General features: G+C 57.4%; 2 protein-coding genes across 2 annotated transcripts; one reads left to right on the forward strand and one right to left on the reverse strand.

Moving 5' to 3' along the window:
* Positions 1-1,204: 1,204 nt before the first annotated feature.
* CBX8 (chromobox 8) lies at positions 1,205-5,586 on the forward strand. Its single transcript, XM_051635182.1, has 5 exons — positions 1,205-1,322; positions 1,748-1,791; positions 1,993-2,058; positions 2,157-2,223; positions 2,407-5,586. Exons 1-5 carry the CDS (start codon positions 1,254-1,256, stop codon positions 3,244-3,246), a joined length of 1,086 nt encoding a protein of 361 aa, XP_051491142.1. The 5' UTR covers positions 1,205-1,253; the 3' UTR covers positions 3,247-5,586.
* A 5,537-nt stretch (positions 5,587-11,123) lies between these two features.
* Positions 11,124-15,620, reverse strand: CBX2 (chromobox 2). The gene is made up of 5 exons (XM_051635175.1): positions 15,549-15,620; positions 15,426-15,469; positions 14,884-14,949; positions 12,921-12,990; positions 11,124-12,460 (listed from the first exon to the last, which is right to left on the reverse strand). The coding sequence occupies exons 1-5, from the start codon at positions 15,618-15,620 to the stop codon at positions 11,138-11,140; spliced, it is 1,575 nt and encodes a 524-aa protein (XP_051491135.1). The 3' UTR covers positions 11,124-11,137.
* Positions 15,621-16,229: the final 609 nt, after the last annotated feature.

The raw sequence follows: 16,229 nt of genomic DNA on the forward strand, positions 1-16,229 counted from the left end.
AAGACGTGGGCCCACGGGAGTCGCAGAAAGGGGGGAGCAATCTTCTGCCTCGCCCCCGTAAGCCATCCCGCTTCGAGCTGCCTTGGGGGGAGAGGGGACTGGGGCAGATCCACTAGAGGCTCCGTCCGCCTGGACGAGGTCGCCGAAGCCCACTCCGCATCAAGCCTTGGGTTCCACTCGCAGGGGTTCCCCGAGCGGCTCTGCTGCTCCCGGGATCAATAACTGCTTCACTCAGCGGGACGGAGCCAGCCGGGTCCCTCCGGTGCCGCCCCGATGACCCTGGGGGGCGCTTTGGGACCTGCTCGGCTGCGGGCAGGGGACTCGTCGTTTGGAATCTCTGTACTTCAGAGAATGGATCCGTCTCCCGCGACTCGCCGCCCCGACACGCGTGTCTCGGTTTTCCGTGGCCGCCTCGGGAACGGAGCCGCGGCGAGAGAGGACGACGGCTCCTGGGCAGAGCCGAGGAGGGGGACAAGTGGGGTCCTGGTACCGGCTGCCAGCCATGCAGAGTCGCCCGTGCACCCCCGCCCTTTGGTGACAGGTAACCCGGGGGGAGGACGGACCAAATCCCCAAATCCTTCTGTCCCTGGCGTCACCCCTCCGTCCCCCCCCGGGGCCTGCCAGTGCGGGGACACCGGAGGCCGCTGAGTTCCGCCGCGCTGGTGCTTGCCAGCACCGCGTCTCCGTGGTCGGTCGCCACAACGGTGACACCGATCCCTTTGTCTGAGTACCGGCTGCCGGGCACCGGGGAGGGGCCCGCGGGTGCCCGGTCCTCCCCGTCCAGGTGCCGGCGGGGGCCGGCCCAGCCCGTCCCCGGGGCTGAGGGTGGCGGCGGCGGCATCACCCCCCAACCCCGCGCTCTCGAGGTGCCTTTGTGCTCCTCTCCCCCCCGCAATCCGCGCCACCCCCCATCACCGGGGCGGCTCCCTAACCCCCGGAGCAGGGGCCGGGGGGGTATGGAGGGCGTGGCGGGGCGCGGCGGGGCGTGGTCCCCGCCCCTCCTTCCCGACCCCCCCCCCCCCTCCGCCGCCGGTCCCGCCCCCCGCGCTCATCGGGACGCGGTGCACGTCGGGGGGGCGGGGCGGCGGCGAGAGCCAATGCGGCCCCGGACGGAATATTCCACCCGGCTCCGTCAGCAACAAGTGCGGGGGGGGCGGGGGGATGGGGGGGGCCGCGGCGTGACGTCAGCGGGCGGAGTATTATGGTCTGGGCTGCGCTGGCGGTGCCTGTGTGCTGCGAGCGGCCGCGTAAACATGGAGCTCTCGGCCGTCGGGGAGCGCGTCTTCGCGGCCGAGGCCCTTCTCAAGCGCCGCATCCGCAAAGTAGGTGTCCCCCGCGCCGGCCCCGCGACTCCCCGGGGCCCTCCGCGACCCTCCCTCTCCGCCAACCCTCCCCTCGGCCCCGCCGCTGCGGCGGCCCCGGCCCGGTTGCGGCTGGGCGCCGCTGGGGGCGGCTCTTTCTCCCCGCCGCATGCCCGGGCGCTCCCCGTGCTCCGCCGCTGCCGCCTCCTGCCCGCCCCCCGCGATCTAAAAAAAATAATAAAATTATTTATTTTTTATAGCATCCCCCCCGCCCCCCCTCCCTCTTTCCTTCCTCCTCCCCCCCCCCCCCCCCCCCCCAGCGTGTTTTTGACACGCGCTGCAGACGCGTGTTTGCTGCATGCGTGGAGCCGCGGGTGGATCTTTGTTGCGGACGGTTATCGCCGTTCCCCTCCATGCATATTTATTTTTTCTCTTTGCATCTGCAGGGGCGCATGGAATATCTCGTAAAATGGAAGGGCTGGTCTCAGAAGTAAGTCGGCTGCTTGTCCATGGGGTTCTGCAGGCAGGGGGATGCGCGGGGGTGTGGGAAGCTGGCTCGCTGTAGCCCTGCTCCCCCTTTGTAGTAGAAAGGAAACTTGGGTCCTTGCCTTTATGCCCCATGTTTTTTTATTTTATTTATTTTTCCTGGTTCCTAATGCCATTCCCTCTCTGCCCCCCCTCCCGCCCCCAGGTACAGCACTTGGGAACCCGAGGAAAACATCCTGGATGCTCGGCTGCTTGCAGCCTTTGAGGAGAGGTACAAGGCCTTTGCTAGCTGTAGACGCTGTGCTTGTAAATATGTTGCTGTCTTGTAGCTATGCTGAATTGAAGCTTTGGTTTTTTTAACACCTCTAGGGAGCGAGAAATGGAGCTATACGGGCCCAAAAAGCGAGGCCCCAAGCCCAAAACGTTCCTGCTAAAGGTAAGGAGGCTGGAGACCTGTGCATGCTGGTGCTGGCCAAGCTGTGTGCTGTGGGGGGAGCAGGGGCCTCCCATCCCCCGTGGAGGATGCTCCCTGCAAAGGTGGCCTCTTTTCTCCTAAGTTGTAATTATACAGCCGGATGGCAGGATAATAAAGTCACCGGTTGATTTATCTTCTTTGCAGGCCCAGGCAAAAGCAAAAGCCAAAACCTATGAATTCCGCAGTGACTCGTCCAGAGGGATCCGGGTGCCGTATCCTGGCAGGTCCCCCCAGGAGCTGGGCTCCACATCCCGAGCTAGGGAAGGACTGAGAAACATAGCCCTGGCTCCCCAGGGCAGCTCCAGCACCAGCACCCCCAAGGGAGATGGCATCCGGGACCGGGTGATCCGAGTGGAGGAGAAACCTGGGGAGACCCCCAAAAAGAGAGGCCCGAAGCCCCGGAAGGAGCTTTACAAGGACCTGGCGGAGACTCTGGATGCCTCCAAGAGGAAACTGGGGGAGCCGGGGGACAAGGTGGGGGACTACCTGAAGGCCAGGAAGATGGAGGAGGCGGCGGCAGGAGCGGCCAAGTTTGGCTCGGGACACAGCGTCATCCAGCTGGCCAGGCGGCAGGACCCCGACCGCCCCGCCACCCTGCCCGGCCCCAACCGAGCTGAGGTGGGTGCCAAGCTGGGACCCACAGAGACCTTCCCTCCTCGGCTGGCCAAGCACCGGTCCGACTTTCTGGACACAAAGGGGCAGGGGGGTCTGGACCCTGGTGGGCCCAAGCTCCTGCACAGTGCAGTGAGCCCCGGTGCTGTGGGCAGCCTGTACCGTGACGGCATGGGGGGCCAGGCGGGACGGCCCTCCCTCATCGCCAGGATCCCTGTCTCCAGGATCCTGGGGGACCCCGAGGAGGAATCCTGGAGTCCCTCTCTCAACAACCTGGAGAAGGTGGTGGTAACTGATGTGACCTCTAACTTTTTGACCGTCACCATCAAGGAGAGCAGCACGGACCAAGGATTCTTTAAAGAGAAGCGATGAGTTTGTTGGCGGTGGTGCTGGGGTTTTCTTCAGTCAGATCCAGACAAAAGCTTGGTTATAGCTTGGTGGGCCTTTTTTTTTTTTTTTCCCTTTTTTTTTTTATTTCTTTTTTTTCAATTTTTTTTCTGCCCTGGAGAGGATTTAGAAACTGTCTTAAATTCATTAACTCTTTTTTTTTTTTCCCCACATCTTACATTTTGTTGGAAAGATTATCTCTAGAGTTATATTTTCTATTAGATGTAAATATGTTATTTAAGAAAAAAATGCTTATATATATATCTATATATATATATTTCAACTCTGAGTTGTTTTATTTAAATAGAGACAACAGTGACTGCTCAGTTGCTCTTAGAAAGGACAATAAAACTGAGAACTAACAGAGTTAATGCATCTGTTGCAGGAGCCGGTGTACATAACGAATGATGTTCATAGCTAATTATGTTCCGGGGTTGTTTTTTTTAACTATTATTTTTCATATGATGCTAAGGATGGTGGAGGGGGAAGTGTTACTCCCTCGGAGGGCAAAGTGCCCTGATTTCTTGATTGTGATAGAAGGTGTTGCTTGTACAATCAAGTGTGCTGTATCCAGAACTGTTGCCCTTGACAGTTGAAGTACGCACTTGAATTTCCAGTGTTGTTGGGGAGGGGGCGTTTCCAGTCTAACAAAAAAAATAATGTTGCTACAAAGTTGGAGTGGGAAAAGCAGAAATCCATAAAAAGGCTAAAACTGTTCTAGAGGAGTATTAACTTGAATTACCTTTTCTTGTGGAAGAAGAGGAAGTTTGTGTATGTAAGGTTCCTGAGAGGGGTGATACTGAAATGCACTTTAATAGAGTTGTAGCAGTTGTGGGAGATGGGACTGAGCTGAGAATCTGTTTTCATTTTGTCTGGTCGTTTCATTTTGTTCCCCCACCCACTTAGAAAAAAACCAACAAACAACAAAAAAACCCCCTCTGTTTACATTCCTGAAATGCCAGAGAGGTTTAGGAGGGTAACATGTCACTGCCCATATTTAGATGCTTTATACTGCTATAGAAAGTGAATTATTAATTCCCCCCCACCCCAAAACACAGTTCACTTCAGGCTGTTGGAAGACTCCAGATGAAGTGTTTTGTAATATCCACATCTCTGACAAGTCCCAGAGCCACCTTTATGCATTCAGAGACAATAAATATTTCCCTTTTCTTATGCTGGTTAAACAGTAGCCAAGAGGCAAAATATTCCTGTGCAGGAGCAGCCCTGCTGACTCTGGAGGCTTTTTTGAGTTACTTCTCTTGGCTTGGCAGGACCCTGCAGTTTTCCTCCCCAGGCCTGGGCAGGGCATAACTGGGGGGTTTTGTGGCACTGAACGAAGTGCAGCAGCTGTGGGGGAGCTGTGGGGTTGCAGCCTGACCTGGGTGGAGAGCAGGTCCTTCCCTTGTTTTGTGATTTCGGTTGTGGTGGATCAGTGTCCCCATCCTGATGCCTTGGTCTGAGCATCGCTTTGGGTTGGAAAGCACAAATCTGTCTGGCAGCACCTGAGGGCTGGGCCTGGGCCAGGTCCCCTCATCCCTCCAGCCATTGCTGGTGGCCCCAGCTGAGCTCCCAGCGGCTCCTGGTTCAGGGGATGAAAGCACAGGGGGAGCTGACAGTGGGGAGGGGACTGGGGCAAGGAGCAGCCCCTGCTCTTAGGCCCACCTGTGGCTACCCCTTGCTCAGTCTCCCTCCCCATCCCTTTTTTGGGACTCTGTCAGATGGCCTGACAGGGGATGCTCTTATTGACTGTACAAAGGGAGCCATGGCTGTGAGTTCTGGATTTTGGGTTTTGTTTGTTTTTCTTTTCTTTTTTTTTTTTAGGCGTATTTTGTAAAATTGAGGTTTTTAACTTGGTTTGTATGAAGAACCAATGTGCTGGTGTTAGTGCCAGGGGCAGCTGACACAGGACACACGTGTTGTTGGAGGGATGATGATGGGCCTGAGCTGCCCATCTTCCTGCTGCCGTGCCAGGGCTGGGCTGTTCCTCCCCTTGCAGCAGAGCCCGGGGCCGCGCTCCAGCCGCCGGGACCGGCCGGCGTTCCCTGGCTCCAGCCCCCTGGGCACCTGTGTGTCCAGACACACATATGGAGCAAAACATACATGTGGGTGTATATGTGTGTATGTATATAGCGACGTATATACTGAGTGTGTGTGTGTGGGGGTGTGTGTGTGTGAATTATTTAAATCTAAGACTTGTACAAAACCCAATTTGGCTAAATCTCAGTCTCAGAAGTGAAGCTTAACTACGTGTCTTCTGCCAGCTGTGAATGTCCGTATGAGACCTGCTTTTTATGTCTGTTTAAATATATACTTTGTAAATAGAAACGTGTCTTTCTTTCCTTTGTGGCGCTGGGGCAAGGGGCCCAGGGGGTGCCAGGGAGCAGCCCGGGGCCTGTAGTGGGGCCCTGGTGGGGCGGGTGGCCCTGCATCCCTCCTCTGCGCGGGCTGGGGGATACTGGGGCTGAGACCCTATGAGGTGGGGGGAGTCCACGGTGCCCCCTGGCACAGGTGCCGCCGGGCTGCAACTCCCCGGCGATCCCGTAGTGCCCGGACGAGGCGGTGGCGGGCGCTGTGTGCGGCTTCTTTCCGAGGAAAGGCCCCGGGGAAGGCGCCCGGGTACTGGCGGGGCCGCGGCGCTCAGCCCTTCCGACGGGGCGGGCAGTGCGGCGGGGGGGTGGTTTGGGGCTTGGGGCGCAGCGGTCACCGCTGACCGCCGAGCCCGGCCTTTGTATTCAAATCTGCCCCGGCCGCGCAGGCGGAGGGGAGCGGGGGATGGTGGAGGGTGGGTTTCGGTGGGTTTTTGAGCTGTGTCCTCATTAACCTCCTTTCCGCGCTCGGCCGGTGACAGGCGCGGCCCCGCATTATGGGAGCTGTCAGCGCCTGGGCGCGGAAAATGCGAGGCGAGGAGGAGCGGGAGAAAGGGCCGCACAATGGCGCCTTTCTCCCCCGGCCCAGCGGGGGGGGCCCTTTCACACGGGCCGTCGCGGGGCCCCCGGCGGGGCGGCCGCGGAGGGAGGAGGTGGGGGCGGCGCGGCGGGGGGGCATCGACTGACGGAGCCCCCAGACGCGGCCCGCAGCAGCCGACCCCCGGGTGTCGGGGCGGCCCCGCGACCCTCCCCCGGGCTCTGCTCCCTTTTGACAGCAGCCCCGACGGCGGAGCACCGTGGGCCGCTTGCCCCCCTGTGGTTGTCTGTGCCGTTCCGCTGTCGCCCAGCGCCCTCCCCAGGCCGGTCCAACCCCCGGGCGGGTTCTGGGCTCGGGGCCGCAGGTGGGGGCGGCCGGGCGGGTCCCCGGGCGGGGCCGGCGCTGAAAAGAGGCACCTGGGACCCCCCTCCCGGGCAGGCGCAGCTCCAGCCGCAGCAGAGCCCGGGGACCGCGCACAGCCGTCCGGTAGGAACTGGGGCCCGGGGTTGGGAGGGGGTCGCGTCCTGCCCGTACCCTCAAGGGGAGTAGGAGGGGGAATGGTTATTGCCCTGTTCCGGTTCCCTTCGGCCCACGGGCAGGGTCGGGAACACGGTGCCCCGGAGAGGGGATGGGGACGGGGGGAATGCGGTTTCTCACGGCAGCGGCAGCTCCTGGGAGGGCCGGACCCAGGCGATACCCGGGCTGGGGAGATGGGGATTCCCGGAGCAGTGACCACACCAGGCTGAAAAGTTTAAAAAAATATTTATTGATATGCTAAAAAAGAGCAGTGGAAAAGTTAATAGGAAAAAAAAAAAAGGGAACATTAACCCAAACAAACCCACCCGACGTAACCATTTCCTAGTGTTTTCCTGCAAATAAATTAAAAAGCAGCCTGGGGTGGGGGGGTGTGGTTCTGCACTAGCGTTAGTGTCCAGAAGAACTAGAAAACAGCCAGCGAGGTGCCGGGGGCCCCGGGAGCTTGTCCTGCTCCACAAAGCCCCTGTGCTTTCCCAGGGTAATAACATCTCCAACTTTTGTTCTCTGAAAATAAAAGCAAACAAACAGCTGTAGTTTAAAGCAATTGTAAGTGTCATACAGGAACGATTTGGCTCTCTCTTTAATTAAAACATACAAATCAGACCAGTGACTGGCACAAGTTACAAGAACAATTGTTTGTTTTCACCCATCCCTCAGTTTCTTTCTTTAAAAACCTTCTCTCTGGCTCTGGAGCCCTTCACACCCAGCTCAGAAACAATGCAGACTGAACCTCCTGAACCATCCCCATCCCTCCACGAACTCCAGTTTTTTTGGTACAAAATATATATATAAAAATAGACTAAGTTTCTAGGGAAGATGGCTGAATTGGCCACCTCTTCCAGTCCAATGGAAAACAATAAGTCTGCTTAACCAGATTATGCCTGGAGAAAATATCCTTTCAATATACAAATACTGCAGGACTTTCCACATCGGAAAGCCCTTAGAAAATGACAAGTGACAAACATTTAATTGGCTGTTTGACACATGGCTGAACACCCCGACCCATAGCAGCAAACTTAAGAGGGGAAAGAAAAAAAAAAAGGTAGACCTTGAATACTAATGGTACTGATGGGTAAACAGGGTCTGTGCTGGCTTTCAGCCCCAGTCCACAAAAGATTACAGTAAATCACCCACATAATGTGCCTTTGAGAGGCAAACCCCAACAGGAATCCTTCACTCTGACACCCCAGCACTGCTGGGAGAGCTGAAATTCTGAAACATGGGGTAGGGAAGGGGCTGGGGAAGGAGGAGGAGGTGATGAAGGTCAGAAAAATGTCTGGATTATTATTTTCACCATCCTTAGACCTTTGGAATTGAACCAACTGGTGAGCAAAAGGCACAAGAGTGAAGTGACAGCAGAGTCTTGCTGTGACCGGGAGGGGACATGCCCAGGATGGGTGGGTGATGAAGCCATCAAGAAATGTCTTCTCGTGGGTACAAGCCCAAGCTCAGTGACACTTCGCCTGGCCAGAAGGCAGGAGCAAACCCCTGGCATGGAGAAAGGTGTGCAAGCTTCAGTGGAGCTTTGGGGGGAGCAGCCATTCTGGATCCAGCACGCAGCAAGTACAGCATCCACGGTTGCCACTCATCTCCTGCACCCTCCGTGGACTCTTGGTGCCCAAACCCTCCTCATAGCATCCTGAGGTGCTTTTTCCCTCTCAGGGACACCAGCCCCCACATCCTATTGCTCCAATTAAGTGCATCACTGGGCTGGATTCAGTGGGCATCCCTCAGCGCTGTGGCAGGGCTCTGCACGACAGCTGGGCATCTTGCTGGGGACCAGGACACCTCTCCCCACTGGTATCACATCTGTCCCCAGGACCCTGTGACCACCCTGCTTTGCATAGGCACAAACCTGTCGTGGGACTGGTGTCGTAGACAAGGCTAAGAACAGTCCAAAAGGCACATTGTCATTCAGTTTGGATTTGCAAAGGCCAAGTAGCAAACATTTGGTGTGTGGGGAAGAGCGTTACCCCTGCGCTCCCAGATTCCTTGATTCTTCTCCCAAAACGCTTGTATCCTCAGCACAAACGCACACCCAGTGGAGACCACATCTGGAGCATTTTTTTCTGCTGACACAGGCTAACATTTCCTTGGGCTGTTCAAAGCAACAGTAGCTTGTTTGGCAAAGTAAGAGACTAGAAGGTAAACGGCACAGACTGTGATATTTTGGCATTGTGGAGCTCAAAAGAATCTCTCCTTCGGAACCTCCTCCATGGACAACACTCTCTCCTCTCCCCTTGGCCCTTTCCTGGCAGAACAATGCAGGGGTGCAGGGCTGCCCCACTCCTGGGCAAAGCCCCTGCCTCAGGCTGTCCACTGCTGTGCTGAGGTGACATCAAGGCTGCCCGCCTGCAGCCAGGCAGAGCTGGAGCTGGCCAAGAAGCCTGCACAGGTCCCAGTGCAAGGCATGAATGTGCACGATCATACAGGATGCTGTGCTCAGTTCCACAACAACAAACTCAAAGCCATGACCAACAGGACAGCTGGGGTTAAACACAAAAGCTACAGGAGAGCATCTCTGGAGTGCAGGAGCCTGCTCTGGCCAAGGCTGCAGCCACCACTTCATAACAACCATGGTCCTTGACCAGCCAGGCAGCATGTGCAGCTGGTGCTGGCTTTGCACTTTACCTGAGAGTCATGCTGTGACTGCTTAGGGGGGTCAGCAGCACCTGTACCCCCAGTTTGGTTCATTTATCTCTGTGCTCCTGTGTGTGATGACACTGTACATGACCCTGCCTGCAGCAAAGTAAGATGCTCATCCTAGTGCCAGGGTGTCATCCAGCAAGGGTGATCCCCAAAGCTGTGCCTGTGCATACACACAGCGAGCAGCCACCCTGGAGATGGGCAGGAGAGCCCTTGGGGACACTCCAAACCATGTGCCAAGACCTGCCACACTGCTTTTCATCTCCTCCAAGAAAGGAGTTCAGCATTGACAGAACTAAAATGACCTTGAATGCAACTAAACTCTACGTGAACTACTGTTGCTAATTTTGGCTTGTAAAAGTAATATATAGTAGGGAAAAAGACCTTCATAAAAAAGCCATTTGCAATTACAAGCCAAAACAAATTCCCGGCTGCAGCCCTGGATGGCCAGATGAAGGTGATCGGCTGCTACCGGCCTCAGGAGCAGAGGTGTGAGGCACCTGCTGCCACTGCCTAGCCCTGTTCCTTCTGCCCCTCATCTTCTTCCCTTTCCCACTGCTTCAGACCACCCGTGCAGGTGTCCTCGGCCAGCTTCTGAGCCCTCCAGCTGGAGAAACCCGTGGATGCCCAGCGTGAGTCAAGCCCAGGGAGGGTTTGCTCACCACCGGCTCTGCCAGGGTCCTGCTTTTTACCTGAACTCCAGCACCAACCTCACAGACACCTGGCAGTCCCAGTCCCAACCCACCTGCTGCTGGAAGGGTTTCTGTGTTTGGCAAGACTTAAAAAACAATACTCCTCAGCTCAGTCTCTAACTGGAGCCTGTGGAAGGAGAGGAAGAGAGGCGGGTGATGCCGGATGAGGTGGAGGAGCGGTGCTGGGGCTCCTGGGGCTGCATGGCAACTCAGGCTTTGCTTTCCTCTGAAAGTCAAGTCACTATGAAGAAGCCAGTGGCTCTCACTGGCTCCCACCCATGGCAAGGTAGGACCCTCCCTTGGGGCCAAGGAGATGCCCACTACCAGCTGCTCCTTGCTCTGAAAGAGGCAACTTTGATGCCTGTATCACCAATGGCATCCAGGATTCAGTCTGCCCGAAAAAAAAAATAAATCCTTAAAAAATGTAAACAATATTTCCCTATCAGCTGGAAACCACAACAGAAATGTCATGGATTTCACCATCATTGGAAATGGCCCTGCCCAGGGGGGTGGCTGGGCTGAGTATACCCTGAAAGCCCCCGTGTGCAGCCGCCCAAACCCCCCTGAGGGCTGGGAGCAGCGGCTGTCGCATTTGGATTGATTTGTGACTCCCCACAGCTCACAGACGGATTCACAGGGAGCCCAGAGGAAATAAAAGGATCTGCTTTTCCTCTCCTGAGGATAAGCCTGGCCCGTGGCAGCTCCACACCCTCTCGCTGCTGCCAGAGAGCTGCAGACCTCGTCATCTGCCATTTCAAGAACTAAAGCAAAGAAATCCATGTACAGTGAAGCCTGGCTCAAAACTTGCCAGCCTGTCATCCCTGGCAGTACCAGTTCCTCTGCACCTGGAGAATGGCATCCACCATCTCCACTCTTGGCACTGGATCCAGAGAGGATGGAGAGAAGCCAGGAGGGATCCATTGGCTCGCTGGCAGTTCTGAGCAGGTTTCACCGTGGCTTTCTCAAGCCTCTCTAGACACGAGTCCCAGCAGGTCTGATGAGGTCTCCATGTTCACTTGAAGAAAGAAAAAAACTAATGGAAGAGTTGGACAAAACTGAGGGAGAGGCTGGAGGACCCTCTCCCTCCTCTCCTGGGCTCAGTATTGCCGTAGATTGAAAAACCCAACGCTGGTGGGGGACTCCTTGACTGTCACAGTGATCAGGTTAGCGGTGACATCGGTGACAAAGACATGCTCGATCAGGCTGCGGGTGGGTTTCCAGTCCTGGCTGGTCTGGATAGAGACAGACATGTTCTGACCCACACCCGGGAAGGAAGCTGAATCTCGGTCTGAATCCGAGCTGGTCTCTTCTCCTGTGCTCGCTTCGGAAAGCGTGGCTGGCTTGTGGTTCTCCGTGGCCATGTGCCCCTCCTGTGTGCCAGCTGTGCCACTTTTTGCCGAGTCCCTGCCACCCGCCCGGTGCTTCTCGTTCTTGCCGCCGTCCCCCCCCGAGAGCGCACTGGCAGCGTTCATCCCAGCGCCCGCCGCTCCCTTCGTGCCGCCGGCACCCGCGCTGCCAGCGGAGCCTTTGGACAGGGCGCTGCAGAGGTGGCGGGGCAGGCTGCCCCCACTGGCTGCACTTGGCCCGTTTTTGACACTCTGCAGGTTCAGGGCTTGGAGGTTCAGCTCCTGACTGGAGGCCAGCTGGGTGCTGGCCCCGGATGAGCTCCCAGGCATCTTGCTGCCGTTGTGCAGCATTTGGCCTCCTGTAGCAAACCCCGATTTCTGGTCCCCTCCAGCACCGCTGCCAGGGGCCTTGGCAGCCTTGGGGCCTGGCATGCTCAGCCCAACCTCCCCAGATCCTTTCTGATTTCTCATTTTCAAGTCCAGCCCTAAGCTACTCTTGCTGGATGCCTGGGACTTCAGCGCCAGCCTGCCCAGGGGAGAGGTCTCTGCAGAATTCTGGTTTTGGGACATCCTGTTCATGTAGTGCACAATGGAGCTCTGCCAGCTGATGGCCCGGCTGGGGCTTGTTGAGCCACTCTTCATCATGTTGGGCAGGTTTTCTGCAGAGGAACCCCCTGAGCTGAGCCCAGCCAAGGCGCCTGGTGGGTCCTTCAGCACAGCCATGCCTGAGCCCTGCGTGCTGTGCTGAGGCTGCAGCTTCCCAAGCAGTTTGCTGCTGCCACCCACCTCCTTCCGGGATGTTTTCAGCACCTTTGTCAGGTTCACAGTCCTTCGAGCCACTTTCTGATCTGGGGGAAGAGGTTTCCGCCCACGCTTCTTCCTGGAAGCATCTTTCATTTCAGGCTTCGCCACCAGGATCTGAGCTTTTTTCTGGGGTACTGGGTGAGTCTCTCTGCTGCGGGGACCTCTCTTTGCTTCCAGGTCACTTTCATCCTCTTCATCAGAGGAGGAAGAAGAGGAGGATGAGGAAGAAGAGGAGCTACTTGACTTAGCTTTTGCAGGCATCTCTGGTTCCTGCAAAGCAATGGAGAGAGGCAGGGAAAGGGTTAACACCCATCGTCAAAGGATGGTTCCGGGCATTGCAAATCCTTCAGTGTTGCCCAGCCAGGTGCCTTAGACACACAGAGGCTCTTTCTGCACATTAGCTGATCTGCTCATCCTCTGCCATCAAATGAGTTACGGAGCATAGAGCACAAAACCGACTAGGCTCAAATACCAGGCAGGACCCTGGTGCTGAGGAACTCACTCTTCTGTCTCCTTCTATCCATCGCCAGAGCAGCAATGAAGAGATGATGTCCTCATTGACCCACCCATCCTGGCAATCTTCAAAGCCCTAATGTGGGGTCTGCAGGCATTGCTCTGTCCTCGCCACCTTCTGGAGGCTGAGGACCCACCACACCCTGCCTGCAGACAGACACCAGCCAGAGGCCCTCCAGCACCCTCGCAGCCATGGATTTCCACCACCGAGACTCACCACGTGTTTCCTGGGCCTGCCCCTGGGCCGCTTCCCCCTCTTCCGATTCTGCACTTCTTTTTCATGTTCCCTGAAAAACAATGATTAAGAACACTGTTTGCAGGGAAGAAGAAAAACATCCAAGATGATGCTGGTTCCTCCTTTTCTTCTGTCATTAAAAACCTCCTTGCTCAGGATGCTTTAGGCTCTGAGCAGCTGCTGGGACATGTCCTTGGCCCATACCAATATTTGACAATCTTAGAGGCCTCTGAGCACATCACTTGAACCCATGCTGAAGAGCAGCCAAAGATCCCCAGGAACTACAAGCACCTGGAGTCTTGTGCAGTTCCACCTCCCCTACATGGTACCTGGATGTTTTTACCCTGTGGGACCAGCACAGGTCACTGGAAGCCTCAAGCCATGGATGCAATGTAACACAAGAAAAAGAACTACAAAGTGAGGAAAAAGTTATAAAAATTGTGGCCTGAGGTCAAGGACAGCTATCTGGAGGTTGGGGTGGCCAGCTGGCTCGGCAGCAGGCATCTGCCCTGATTTACTGGAGGAGATGGGAAAGGAAACTCTCTTGCACACAGCATGGGATTGAGCTGCATGGATGGCTGAAATACATTTACCAAACTGCTCACAGAGCCAAAATCCTTTACCTTGTGGACATTCCTGCTGGTTACCCCAGTTCTGGTCCCTTTGTCCCACTGGTGCCAGTCAGAGGCCTTCCAAGGGAGGCACAGAGTTTGGTAATGCTGCCCCTGAGAGCAGCTTGTGCCTGGGGAAAACTGAGGTGGGCCAGGCAGCGACCGGTGAGCATTCCTGTTTGCATCCTTTTTGCATCCCCGCTTGCTACAATAACATCCCCACAGCAAGCAGCTTCCAGCAGTCACCAATGGACCACAAGGCATCACCCACCCACAGTCAGTGGCTCTTCCAATTCACAGTCAGATTTGCAGTTTTTCTGCTAAGATTGGATGGGGCAAAAGGCAGCTCTGCCCCATCTCTGCTCAGCCTGGCCTGACACACTTGCGGAGCTGAGCTCAGCTCTGTGAGACCAGCACAGCCTCTGTATGGAGGAACAGCAAGTACTTTCCCTGGAAACTCTGCAAGTTCTTTCCTTTGCTGGGCTCATTCAGCCTCTCCTGAACCTCCTGATGTGGATATGGTGGCCACACAGCCCAGGGTGAGCACATGGGGAGTGTTTTCAGGGCACTGTACTATTTTGTATTTCTTTGTTTAAAAAATGACAGTGTTAAGTTGTAAGAGTTAATTAAATACCGTGCTGTCTGCACTAACCACCAGATTCCATTCTTGAAAAAATTGATCCAGAAATAAGTTATAATTAAATCCTATCATAAACTTTAATGATTTTTATTAATACGGAGCCAAAATATTTGGTAGTGCTGTGCTTACCATAGCCAGCTGGCTACTTTTTCACCTCCGTGTGTGATTTCTGGTGTACAATAGCTATGGAACAATCGCTGTGCCCCGCTTGGCTCCAGGCTTTTGCCCTGGCTCCTACAGCGGACACCATTTTCTCCCAACCATTACCTCCTTGCCTGCTCACGGCCATGCCCACCAGAAGTACATTTTGGGGCCCTCCAAGCCCACCATTTCTGCAGACCCAAGCACCATCTCCCCACCAGGACCTGCAGTCCCACCCCAAGCACAGCGAGACCCTGACCAGGGTACAGGCAATAAGAGCCAGAGGTCTCTGCGGGCTCTGCTGTGCTCCCAGTGCAGCCAGAGCAAACCCAGGCTGTGGCACCGGCCCATGACCCTCCGTGTTTACCCAGCCCAGGGAGAGACACATCCTAGGTGGATCTGGTCTGTGATTTCAGGAGATGAACAAAAGGGCTGGGCCACAAAAGGTGCGGCCACCTTCAGCCTGCTGTTTCCACAACTTCCACTGCATGCGCAGCCAATTAGAAGTTAATCAACTTTATAATTTGCTTAGAAATATTTATCTTTTGCTCACTTCTTTTGGAAAGCGAGGAGGAGTCTTGGATCAAGGATGTTCTCCTCGGGCTCCCAGCTGTTGTGCCTGCAACAGAAGACATGGACTGGGCAAGAGCGGGGGGCCGGTGCTCCCTGCCGCCCCTGGAACCGGGGAGTTCATCCCAGGACAAACGGGCCCTTTGTGGGCAACCGGCGCCGTGCCCCGCGGGAACCGGGGCATCCCCGCGGAACGGACAGGGGAGAATGGGCAGGGGGGAGCAGATCGGGGACAGAGCGGCCGCGCCGCCGCGAGGAGCCCTACGAATCCCCAGGGAGCTCCGGTTTAGCCGGGGGGCGCGGAGCCGGTGCCGGCCCGCCGGGGGCTTCCGGCCCGGCCCGGGGTGGGGGGCGCGGAGCCCCACGCGGCCGCAGGGAGGGCCGGGCCGCGGCCGCGCTTATTTGTAAACAAAAGGAGCGGCGCGACCCGAACAAAAGCGGCCGGGCGGGCCGTACCCCCGCGGCCGCGCACCGCTCTGCGCACCGCGCACCGCATCGCATCCCGCACCGCGCAGTTCCGCTCACTTGGAGGACCAGCCTCGCCACTTGACCAGGTACTCCAGCTTGCCCTGCGGAGAGAGACGGGGAGAGGCGCGTTAGTGGCGGTCTGGGGTGCGCGGGGGGCGGCGGGGGGGCGGCGAGTCCCACCTTGCGAAGCCGCTTGCTGAGGATGCACTCGGCGGCGAAGACCTGCTCTCCCACGCTGCTCAGCTCCTCCATGGCCCCGGCCCCGCACGCACGCACACGCACACACAAGGGGAGCCCCCGGGCGCGCCCCCGACGGCGGCCGCGCGCGCCCCCGCCTCCCCATCCCCGCGCGCCCCCCGGCACAATGCGGCGTGCGCGCCCCCGGCGGTGCGGGGGGGGGAGGGGGAGCAGGGGAGAGAAGAAGGGGGAGCTCCCCAAATTCCCCGCTGGCCAATGGGTAGCGGAGGGCGGGGCGTGGCGGCGGGGGGGTGGGGAGGGTGGCATTGTCTGCGCGCGACCCCTCCCCTTCCTGCCCGCGCTGGGGGCGGCCGCTGCCCGGCCGGAGCGGGGACAATGGGGACAGCCCAGCCCGGCCCGGGGCATTGTTTCCCCGGGCACTGGGGGTGCGCTCCGTATCACGGCGGGGGGCTCGGCAGCTGGGGGGGGCTCCCCAGCCTGGCTTTGCCTGCAAGGGACACGGTCCTCGCGCTGCCCCGCCCGCACGGCCGAGGTCTCTCGTAGGGACAAAGCAGCGGCGGGGTTGCAGCCCGGGACCGGGGGCAGGTCCCGCGCAACCGCCCCCCTGCCCCGGTCTCCGTCGGGCCGGAGCAGGCAGCGGCAGCACGTGTGTGGTTCTGACAT

Source organism: Apus apus, chromosome 17 (assembly GCF_020740795.1).
Source record: "Apus apus isolate bApuApu2 chromosome 17, bApuApu2.pri.cur, whole genome shotgun sequence".
In the NCBI taxonomy this organism is placed as follows: Eukaryota; Metazoa; Chordata; class Aves; order Apodiformes; family Apodidae; genus Apus; species Apus apus.